Below are 10,937 nucleotides of genomic sequence, written 5' to 3' on the forward strand. Positions count from 1 at the left end.
TCAGCCGACGCCCATGGCATGCGTGCTTTCTTTGTAGGGGCGTTCAGTTCCCTCACTCTCAAGGATATATAATATAACTCATGTAACCGGAATCAATCAAGCAAAATTTACACTCTCCAACTAAAATTGACCGTAGTATTATTTACAAAAACTATATGGATGATATTTTTTGTGGAACTTACAAAACATAGAAATACATTGTTTGCTAAGTTTTATGAAGTGGGTTCCGGTGTATCCATATTCCAAAAATCCTCTTCGGTGAAATTTCTAGTTTTATATTTATCGTATTGTTTGAGCGTATATGAAACTTTGAATTCCATGAGTGCGTTCAGATTTATTTATATTCATCATATGTGAGCGATACTATCTCTCACGAACTTCCCTGCCAATAAGCATCCCACATCGGTCAGCCTCTCCTTGGCCATGCATTTCTATGGACTTTCCCCAAACATGCCAACATCGACACGCATAAATTCACAAATTCAGTACTTCCTGACCAAATCCCACCAAGAAACGCAAAAAAACATAACACTAAATCAAACCAACGAATGAACCACATTGGTGCCTTAGAAAAGGTAAAATAAGCCAAAGACAGGCGAGCATATCAGGTTTATACATGTCTAAAGTCTACAGAAAGCAGAGGAGCACATTGAAATTCAAACGCAACCTCCATATTTCACCAAGCCGAGCACCACGGTCACCACTAGTTTGCTTCCACCTATCCGGTTATCCCTTCTTCACACTCTTTTCACCATTATCTCCCTTAATCTATCTCCAACGCCACTAGCTTAACCAGATCAACTACAGATACTGCGCCTGTATTCTGTCTCTGTTCTGCTCCCACCACACCTTCGCCCTGTCCTCGCCAAACCTCTCCCGGCTGAAAAAATAGTTACACGAACATGCATGAGATCGGGCTGATCAAACGTGTATGAATTCATATACCGATCAACCGAGAAAGGTTTTGCAAGTTCATGGATGGCGGCAGGCATATATACCTGAACCGGACGCGGCGGAGCTCGCGGGTGCCGTCGCCGAGCTCGCGGATGGTGAGGCAGACGCCGGGCTCGTCCTGCTCGATCCACTCCGTCGCCTCCATGTCGCTGACGTTGCTGATGGACACGGAGGCCTCGTCGCGGGAGGAGGTGGTGGCGCGCGATGGGTCGTAGGAGGAATGCCCGCCGGCCGCCGCGGAGTTGAGCATGTTGAAGTGGTGCGCCCAGACGTGGTCGGACGGGTCGGGCACGGCCGCCGCGGACGGGTAGTACGCCGCCCTGGTGGATGGCCCCGCCCCGTAAGGCCCCGACGGCGGCGGCATCATCGCCTTGCACGAAACGCTCCGTGACATCGGGTCTTTGCTCGACGAGGATGACGGCGGCGGCGGCGGCATCATGACGACCGGGCTGTCCCTCGTGGAGCCGCCCCGGGAATAGGACGAATCTCTCTGCAAGCGAAGCATTGCACCCGAAATAGTTCGATCAGTATGTCATTGTCATGGATGAATCAGTTCAAGTGAAGGAAACATTTCGCGTGCAACAATGCGTAAACCGACCAGAAGCGAGTCGTCGACGGAGGACGTCGGAGTGGAGCCCCCCTGCTGCGTGCCGCTGAAGGTCTGCACGTTGTACAGCTCCACGATGCGGTCGTAGTTCTCTCCCCACCACCGCTGCGCCTTCCACTTGTTAAACATCTCACGGCTACGTACGCGGCACACATTACAAGAGTTAATCAGTTCAACACCTCAACATGCATGTGCTGGACACGTCAGTTGAGCAAAAGCTAGCTGAACAAAGTAAATTGATATGCGGTAAATACCTGAAGCGGATGCGCTTGAGGTCGTTGCCGCCGCCGGGGAGCGTGACGAAGGTGATCTGCACGCCGGGCTCCACCTGCGCCGTCCACTCCCTGGGCACGGCGGCGTCCACCCCAGCGGCGACGATCTCACCGCCGTCCTCCTCGTCCACGCCCGGCCATCCGCGCCCGGTCATGTCCCACGTTGCCGACGAGGCAGCCCGCGCGCTCCCGTTCGCTGCTGCCGCAGTAGTCCTTGTGTACGCGCCGGCGTCGCTCGCGGGTCTGCCCGTCGGCGTGAAGGTAGTGTCGTCGACGAATCCCGGGTAGGGGCGTCGGTAGCTCCTGAAAGAGGGGCTCCCGGCGGCCGCCCCCTTGTAGTGCTTGCTGGAGCTGGAGAACTTGAGCACCATGTCCTTGAGCTGAAGACAACACATTGCACCGTACGTACGTACGCAGGAACGAAACCAGTTAGCCACACACCACTCACTTAGTCACTAACCGCTCATGAGTCATGAGTCATGAGTGCAATGTAACATCAGCCATGACTGGAATTAGCATAAGTAGCTACCACGCAATGCATGGTTAGTCAGTACCAACAGAAGTGCATATATACGAATTCTTTAAGGAAGGGGGCGATGGATCATGGCTGGCCAGAGAAAGGATATGCTCGTTGAGTGCTCAAGTGACTTTGAGTGACGAGCTGACTAACGAACAAGTTCACATCAAAGAAAAGTGGGTATATATGTATGGCAAGGCTACATGTAGAGCACAGATTACTACTGCTAGTACAAAGGACCACGCTACGTACATACATACAGCGAGCTAGCGATCACGCCGGATTGATACCAGTGAAATCTTTATTATCCTTTTGTCTGAAGCAAGGAACCACGCCGTGATGCATGCATGCGTTCTCCAAAGGCGGCGTATGATCCCGCCGCATGCATGCATTATGCGTTGCGTGCCTACTTCAAAAGCAGGCCCCGTGTTCGCGTGGCCCGGGCCAGCCCAGCCCCAACGGGCGGGGAGGCCCAGCCTGGGCCTAAAGGGTGGGCCGAGGCGCCGCCGTAGGCCCGTAGCCCCTGGGCGGGGGACCAGCGGGCCGGCTTTATTCGGAGACGAGGGGAAACAAAGCCGCCGAGGCATGGCTTTCCACGTACCGGCAAAACGTGATGCAGGTTGCCGGGTCCATCCCCAGTCCAGGGCACACACGGCAGCACATGAACGCAGGCGCTGTCGTCGTGGTGCGTCCACGCTACCCATGGGCTTCTCTGCTGCTCGATCTTTATTTCCACGGCAAAGGGGACGAGAGACGAATGGGCGGTGGTGAGTTTGAGAGAAAGTGAAAGAATGTCGTCGACGACGGACCCATGGGGAACCGGCAAGCAAAGCGCTCCAAAGGTGGTAGGGGGATGGGGATGGGGATCCAAGCAAAGCAAAGGAAAGGTGGCTGGCGGCCTTCTCTCCCACCACGTCTACTCATCAGTGCGCATCGTGTCCTCCCTTGACCGGCCTAGCTTTTTCCCGAGGAATGGAACGGAATGGAGCAACGTACATACTCTCGGTACGTACGTGGTGCTAAAGAAAGTGGTCGATTGAACCACTGTCATTCACGCTAGCTGCACTGCTTTTGCATCGCATCCATGGTTGCATCATAATTAGACGCGCCAAAGTCTGAAGAAAACTACGGTGTTGTGCATTTTCAGATAAAAGAAGCCTCTGGCTGGCTGGCCGACCCATCCTTATTAAGGGTCTAACTAGGAAGCTAGTGTACTTACTCATTTCCTTCATCCTTGTTAACTGGGACGCGCTCTATGTGTGTGTGTGACACAGATATGGCATATGTGCTGCAGAAGGCAACAAGGAGATGCAATGAACGAGGGACAGAAACAACAGCGTGAGGCTTGGAAGAGGACGATCGGTCGAGCTGGGCTCACGCCATTTGATTGCGTTTGCGTGGGGTGGCGGAACTACTACTCTACTCCTATAAACGAGCAAGCGCCAAAAAATTGCCAGCGGGAGCAGCCAGCAGGGCCAGGACTCCTATAACCGCATACGTATAGACAGATAGGTAGCTGATCTTCTTTGTCTGCATGTAGATGATACATCGATCAACAACCCCGGGGCTTGGCATCTTTTGCCAAAACGCAGCGGCTATCGTCCCTGCATCTGCATGCAGCTAGCCTATAACTAACTGGGCAGAGGAGGCTTTAATTCGATCGGCTGCCGCACCGGCATGCCCTGCTTGGGCAATTCCTAGGCTCACTGGCCAAGTGCTGTGCACCACTGTGCTGTAACTAATATAGGTAAGTACGTAGGCCAGTGGCAGAGGCCGTTCGTTCCGGCAGCCATTCCCGTTTCCTTTCCCTATTAACTGCAACCTTCGATCGACCCCTCTATCCTCTGGTCTCCTACCCAGGCTGACAGACGAGACAACACAAGCATTGCATATACACTGTACAGTATGAACAGGGAGAGAGAGATAAAGAAGAGCAGGTACTGGCAGGTGCGTCCTTAGAAAAAACAGTGGTACACTCGGTCCAGGAGAGTGGCACGCACGCTGGTACACTAGTGGTTGGAGAGAGACAGATGGTACCTGTGAGGTGAGAGACCTGGCGGCCGGCGTGGCCGCGGCACGGGAGCCGTCCTCCCCGCCTTCCTTGGCGGAGCACGCGATGCAGGCCAGCATCTTCGGGCCGGCCTCCAACGCTCAGCAGCACGGGTCGGTCAATCGCCTCTCGCTGCTGCACCGCGCGCGCTCTACCTGCACACAACAGAACAGAATATATAGCGAGCACACATGGCAACGTGCATTCATTGGTGGTGGTACCGTGACGTACGATATCATATCTAAGAGACGCCCTGTAGTAATTGACACTTTGACACGCACATGCATGCAGGCGGTGCAAATTAAAACTACAGATAGTGTGCGCGCATACGACCGAACGCAGTATCCATATGTGAGATCTGCGAGTGTGAGAGAGAGGGTCAAGTCAAACATTGGTGAGGCGGGTGCAGGTCAAACATTAATTGTACTGTACACTACTGTGGATATTGCATGGTGGTGCTACTTCTTTAATGCCACAATATCGGTCGTACTCTACGAGTGTACTACTAGCTAGAACGACGGGCCGTAACAAATACGTACGGATTCTGGCACCACGCCATTTCAATGTCACGGCACTGCTGCTCAGTCACTACTCACTGCGCGGACATGGACTGTTCGACCACGGGACCGTCCCGGCCCGCACGTGCGCGCGGGACGCCGACGAGCGCGGCTAGCTACATAGTACCACCCGTGTCAGCCCCTCAGCAGAGCGATCGACCGAGCTGAATTTGCGCCGCCCGGCAAGCGGTGAGACATGCAGATCAACTGTGAGGATTAAGGGCATCTTCAGCCGTTGGCCTTTCAGGAGGGGGCAAAAAATCGCTCCCCGGAGGCGCGCCGGCGCTAAACCGCGCACTGGGGGCGTGATGCCCCCAGTCGCGACGCACACGTTTTTTTAAAAAATTCAAATACAGCGCAAACACGACTGAAATTTAACGCAAGCATCGGCGAGTTCGTTCAAACTTAAACATATTTTACAAAAAAAGAAAAAAACTTCCGCGGGCTACCCCCGCCGTCTCCCTCGCCGCCCGCCCACGCGGTTTACATGCCGAGGAGGCGGTAGAACCGCGTGTAGTCGCCGCCGCCGCCGCCGTCGTCGTCGTCGTCGTCGCCGCCGCCGCCTGCGCCTCCGCCGTCCCTGTCCCTGCCGCATCCCTCCTCCGGTTGGCGCGGCGGGTTGGACGGTCCGGGGGCGTCGTCGTCGCTGTCGAGGACCACGACGCCGTGCTCGTCCTCGCGCCCACGCTTGCGGGCGGCGATCTCCTCCAGGGCTCGGCGCTGCCGGACCATCTCGTCGCGGAGGTAGTCGTCCCGTGCCCACCGCAGGGCGTCCTCGTCGGAGATGCCGCGCCGGGTTATCTCCTCGTACTCCGCGGGGAGGTCGCGCTCCGGCTTGGGCTTGACGAGGACGAAGCGGCCGGTGGGTGGGGAGGCGTTGGCGCCGATGCGGACGCCGGAGTTGCGCGTGCGGGCACTGACCGGCGTGCCTTGGGGCTCCGGCTTGACGGGGAGGGAGGCAGGGCGAGCCGCCGGATGACGAGGAGGACCCCCCCGGTCTCCATGCGCCTCGGGGTCCAGGAGCTTCCCCGGCGGCGTGAGAAGGACGGGGGATCGGGGTACTCGAGGCGCGGCGTGTTGCCGCCCTCGATGTACTCGAGGGCGGCCTCCAACGTGCGCCCGGGCACGCCCCACCACCGGCGCCGGCCATTGGAGTTGAGCCTGCCGGAGGGCACGACGCCGTTGGTGGCCTCGAGCTGCTCGGCGTGACGGCGGCGGAAGTAGGGCTCCCAGAGCGGGTTGTCGGGGACGTACCGTGGCCCCTCCCTCGCCGCCCGTGGCAGGGACGTGCGGATGCGTGTGATCTCCGCACGCCGCGCCGCCCCGGTGGGTGGTGGTGGCACCGGCACGCCGCCGGCGCTGATGCTCCACGCGCCGGGCACCCGCATGTCCGGCGGGACCGGGTACCCGGCCTCGTAAAGGAGGCGAGCCTCGTCTTCGTGGAGATGGCGGCGACCGAAGCCGTTCGCCGCCGCGCCGTCACCAGGGAAGCGCTCGGCCATGGGTGGAGACGGCGAGAGAGAGGAGAGGGAGGAACGACGACGGCGAGAGAGAGGAGAGGGAGGAACGACGACGGCGAGAGAGTGTGATCGCCGAGCACGCTGGTGCGCGTCTTATATAGGCCGAGACGCCGCCCGTACGCGTGGCCGCCGTGTGTACGCGTGGCGGGCGAGGGACGCGCGTCGTCCGGCCTTCACTGCGCCGCCCGTGAGGCATCAATGGCGCAGGCTGACCCGGCGAGGCAGCGCGGCAGCTTTGGCATTGATTCGCCGCGGGAAACGAGGCGATGAGGACGATGAAGAGGCGAGAAGAGAGCCGTGTCGCTGACGCGGCGGGCCCGCGGCTTTTTTGCGCCAAAAAAGTTCGCCTGTTGCCCCCGGGCGCTCCCCAACGCGCCGGGTCCGGCCTGGATCCGCCGGCGCTGTTTTCGGCCCAGGCCAGCGAAAATCGGGCTACTGGGGACGCGACTGGGCCGATTTTTCGACGCCGGCGTAAAAAAAATGCCTAGGAAGGCCTTCCTGGGCGCGCGGCTAGAGATGCCCTGACTATGGCCGAGATAGAGCTCTCACCGGCGCCTAACCGGGGCAGGCCAGCGAGAAGAACAGTGCTAGGAGGAAGACTGCTACAGTGCTACTCATAATACTGTAAGGAGTGCGATGCAATTAACCCATGTCCATTAGCAGCATGCGTGCATGCATGCACCGGCAGGCAGCAGACCAGGCTGTTCTCACGCAGCAGCGTAGAGAAAAACACTGTGAAGACAAAGTGAGGAGACATGGCCGGAGCGCCGAGAGCGCGGGCATGCAGAGCGCAGAGTCACGCAGGTAGATGCACAGAGAGACGCAACAAAATCTTCAACGTTCGACCTGCGATCGACGCGTCTGCCTGGCTGGTCAGACCTAGCTACTGCCCGGAGAGCGCCGCGCCCATGACGTACGTGCGTCGCATGCATGAGAAAACAAATGCAAATACGCATGCAAGCTGGCGTAAATGACGCGCAGCGAAGCTTCTCTTCACGTCGACGCCGCTGTCACTCTACGTATACAGTACTACTACTACGCTGGTGGTCTACTCGTCGACGATGTTTAAATCCAGATGAGCGCGACGTCCGACGCGGGACAGAAGCGTATGGGGAAGAAAGAGTCGACACAAGACAGCAGCATCAGCATCAGCTAGCTCGCCGCGCGAGGCACATTGAGCTACAGTCGTGGTAGCATCACTGCTGCATGCAGTAGTATGGCCCCCGAGATCAACGTATTGCCTCGACATTCTTTATCTTTTTTACCCCTTCAGGCGCCGGGCCCGGCCCCAAAAGCGACCAGCCATCGAGTGTCTGCGCCGCGGGGCCCCCGCCGCTGATCCTCTTTAATTTTTCAAAATCTTTCGCTTTGGCAGCACCTCTTCACAAATCTAGGCCAGGTGGCCGCTCGGCCTTCCCAACCAACCTTAAACAAGCCATTAATGGGCCGATGTTTACTGATGAGGACACTGATTAATGGCGATGCTAGAGCGTAAGCTAACCACACTGACCGGCCGGTGAGGATGAGATGATGGTACTTACAGAAGGCAACCGACGGCTTCCCGCCCGGTAGATATCGCCGCTGTTCCTGGCCGGCACCTTGGCTGGTCTACCCGTCGCGTGAACAGAGTGCGCGCGGTGTATCTTGACGCCGAGATGATCTGAAAATCAATGTAAACAAAGCAATCTGAAAAATCGGTGAAAATGTCTATATTCTTCAGGGGAAAATATATAGGGATGACACGACATGAGCTGACAAGGGAGGAGAGCGTAATCAAGAGCGTATACGTAATACGGTTTTGGTGTTAAACTTGATTGGAAACAGCTGTTGGGGTTTCACTTTTGGAGAACGGAACGGCGAGCAGCACGCAGTGCAAGCTGGGCGCGGGGAGAAAAAGGCGTAACGATCGACACGAGGGCAAGCAGAGAGGAAGGAAGGCATAAATGGAGGAAGAACGGCAGGCGACACGAACGCGGTGCGTCAGTGCCGGCCGTTTCGATTCGAGCGCGCACCTTCTCCGCCTCTTGCCGGCCGGCGTGGCGAGGAGGGCACTACTCCTACAAATTAATGGAGTGGAGTAGTTAGAGGACGAGGGAGTGGAGAAGCACGGTGGCCAACCGCATTGACCGGTGGGGTGGAGTACTTACTGCCAACTGACGGACTCCCGCCCGGCTGACACCGCCGCTGCTCCCGGCCGGCCCCCGTGGCGAGTTTACCCGTCGTGTAAGGTAAACGGTGCACCACCAGCTGCTACTGAGATCTCCTCCGACCCGTATGGATCGCGTATCAAAGGCGGCAGGTAGGGGTGGAGGCGTCGGCGGTGACGGTACGGCCGGCGGCAGCCCTTGCAGTGGCCTAGAGCGGCGCCGGAAGATCAGAAGCCGTGCTGGAAGGTCAGGGCGGAGCGAGGATTCGACGGGGAAGGAAGGGAAATAAAAGGTGGGAGTAGTACGGGGCAGAGGAGTAGAGCTTGGCTAGCCTTGAGAGTTTTTATTTGCGAGATGCAGGCATGCAGCGTAGGCTTCCCTTCTGGAAGGCGCAGCCGAGGAAACGAGACTGGACGCCGTGGAGGGAGCGAGGGAGATTCCTTTCACAGAAGAAGCGATGGGGAAGAGGAGAGACCGGAGCCACAGGGGAATGCGGCTGGTGTCCGGAGCTCTCGTCTGGACGGTCCGATCGTTGCGCGCCCCGGTCGATCCGGCACTCTCCGCCGAAATCTAGGCCAGGGGCGTGGGCGGCGGGCCCCGTGACAACTTCGGCCGTCCGATCCTGGCCGTGCGGCCGCAGCAGCTATATCTTCTGGTCGCCAAGGTCAAGTCAACACATGTTCAACATTCAAAAAAGAAAAAGTCGACGCATGTTCCGTGAGGTCGATTTTTTGTTCCTTGCAAATGTCGTATTGGATATATTTCTTTCCTCCCTTTTTTCAGGCAATATTGGATATATCCAAATGCAGCATTTTTTTGTTGACTATCTACACGGTCCACACAACACCGCATTGTCAAATGTTTTCTTTTGTTATAAAAATGATTCACCATGATCTAGCAAACGGTTGTGTTTTAAATTTTTAACGAGGTTTCTGGCGGGTAAATAGTGTCCATCCAAATCCAACTGACCTCCCTTTTGGTACACTTTAGGTCTCGATCGATGCAACTAGGTACAAATGGACATGTATATGTTTTTTTGGCAAAATGAGTTGTCCCCCAAGTTTTGTTTATAGAAGCCAATGTATATGCTAGTACTGAGAAAATTGAAATTCGTTAACCGATCTCAAATCTTTTGCCTCTTCTATTAGAAGTTGTCAGATGCTGTTAATTTGTGCTATTATATACATATGGCAGCACATGAACGGGCACTGGATTGATCCAAGTTCATGATACTTATTTGTAGGGTCATTTGCAAACTGTCAAACTCTATTTTTCTCTTATTTAATGAATGAGGCAAATCTTTTGCGTTTGATTTAAAAAAAATCAATTATCCACCCGACAATGTCCGTCAACAATTTTTATTTTATTAAAATGACCCGGTATGCTCTAACCCACACCGCTAGTCCACCTCAACTAATAAATCTGCTTTGGAATTATTCCAATTTGTCGCTGAGAAACTACTACGTATGGTCAGAAGCACGTGCATACACGGTTATTGGGTATATCGGGATTAATCAGTTATAAGCGAACGTCTCAATACCCATATTTTGTGTTTGATTTTATTGAAATGTTGTCGCATGGTCCACATAACGACACCCATCCATCTACAGGACCATGTTCGTACAGTTCAACATATATGTCCACTCTAATTTGTACGATTGTAGTTTAGGTAGTACTATGCACGGATGGATGTGGGGAACTAGAGAGATCTAAATTCCTCATTTATAAGCATCGTCTCCTTCATAGTCCAACTAACCATGTGTGTACACCTGTTTATTTATTTTTTTATTAAAATAATCCTACACAGTCGTGCCCTCAACAAATATGTTACTCGCAATTTTTTTCGATAGTCCATCCATCATTTCGTATGCACATAAATACTCGTTTCATCATTCGTATTTCACATTTTCCCTGCATTTGCTTTATGCTTGTACCTTGGGTATATATGTGATAATTTTTGTAAGAACTCTTAACAACAACGGGTCTCATCGCAAAAGAAACCACAATTTTTTTGTTTCCATCCATTTTTACCTTTTTTTTTTGTTATTATGATGGTTTCCTGTCTTTATTCCCCAATATTTCATGTTTTTCTCATTCCATATCTCTTTTTACCGTTTCCCTATCTTTTCTGTTTTCCAAACTTTTGCCTAACCACATTTGGCCGATTCCATCTTGTCTCACCGCTTTTTTGCCTTTTATTTACGGCATTTGCACGTCCACGCATGCAATTTTGTTTCCCGACAATTCCCTAACCACATTTGGCAGTTCTCGTCTTTTGTTCGGCCGTTTTAAATCTTCTCCTGACGACGGTTT

At 54.6% G+C, this 10,937-nt stretch overlaps 1 protein-coding gene across 2 annotated transcripts; it reads right to left on the reverse strand.

The window, feature by feature from the left end:
* Positions 1-539: 539 nt before the first annotated feature.
* LOC119356323 (protein Brevis radix-like 2) lies at positions 540-9,146 on the reverse strand. 2 transcript variants are annotated; one of them, XM_037623269.1, is made up of 8 exons: positions 8,625-9,146; positions 8,490-8,534; positions 8,019-8,137; positions 4,388-4,555; positions 1,816-2,213; positions 1,553-1,697; positions 999-1,444; positions 540-880 (listed from the first exon to the last, which is right to left on the reverse strand). In XM_037623269.1, the coding sequence occupies exons 4-8, from the start codon at positions 4,478-4,480 to the stop codon at positions 802-804; spliced, it is 1,161 nt and encodes a 386-aa protein (XP_037479166.1). In that variant the 5' UTR covers positions 4,481-4,555; positions 8,019-8,137; positions 8,490-8,534; positions 8,625-9,146; the 3' UTR covers positions 540-801. The 2 variants fall into 2 exon arrangements, with proteins under 2 accessions (XP_037479166.1, XP_037479167.1); XM_037623270.1 differs by lacking the exon at positions 8,490-8,534.
* Between the last annotated feature and the right edge of the window lie 1,791 nt (positions 9,147-10,937).

The sequence above is a fragment of the Triticum dicoccoides genome, chromosome 2A (genome assembly GCF_002162155.2).
Source record: "Triticum dicoccoides isolate Atlit2015 ecotype Zavitan chromosome 2A, WEW_v2.0, whole genome shotgun sequence".
Taxonomy (NCBI): Eukaryota; Viridiplantae; Streptophyta; class Magnoliopsida; order Poales; family Poaceae; genus Triticum; species Triticum dicoccoides.

Coding starts and splice junctions, on each gene's coding strand:
- LOC119356323 (XM_037623270.1), bottom strand. CDS start 4,480: ATGCTGGCCTGCATCGCGTGCTCCGCCAAGGAAGGCGGGGAGGACGGC. Junction 1,445..1,552: donor CCGTCGACGACTCGCTTCTG/GTCGGTTTACGC, acceptor CTTCGCTTGCAG/AGAGATTCGTCCTATTCCCG. Junction 881..998: donor CTCCGCCGCGTCCGGTTCAG/GTATATATGCCT, acceptor CTATTTTTTCAG/CCGGGAGAGGTTTGGCGAGG.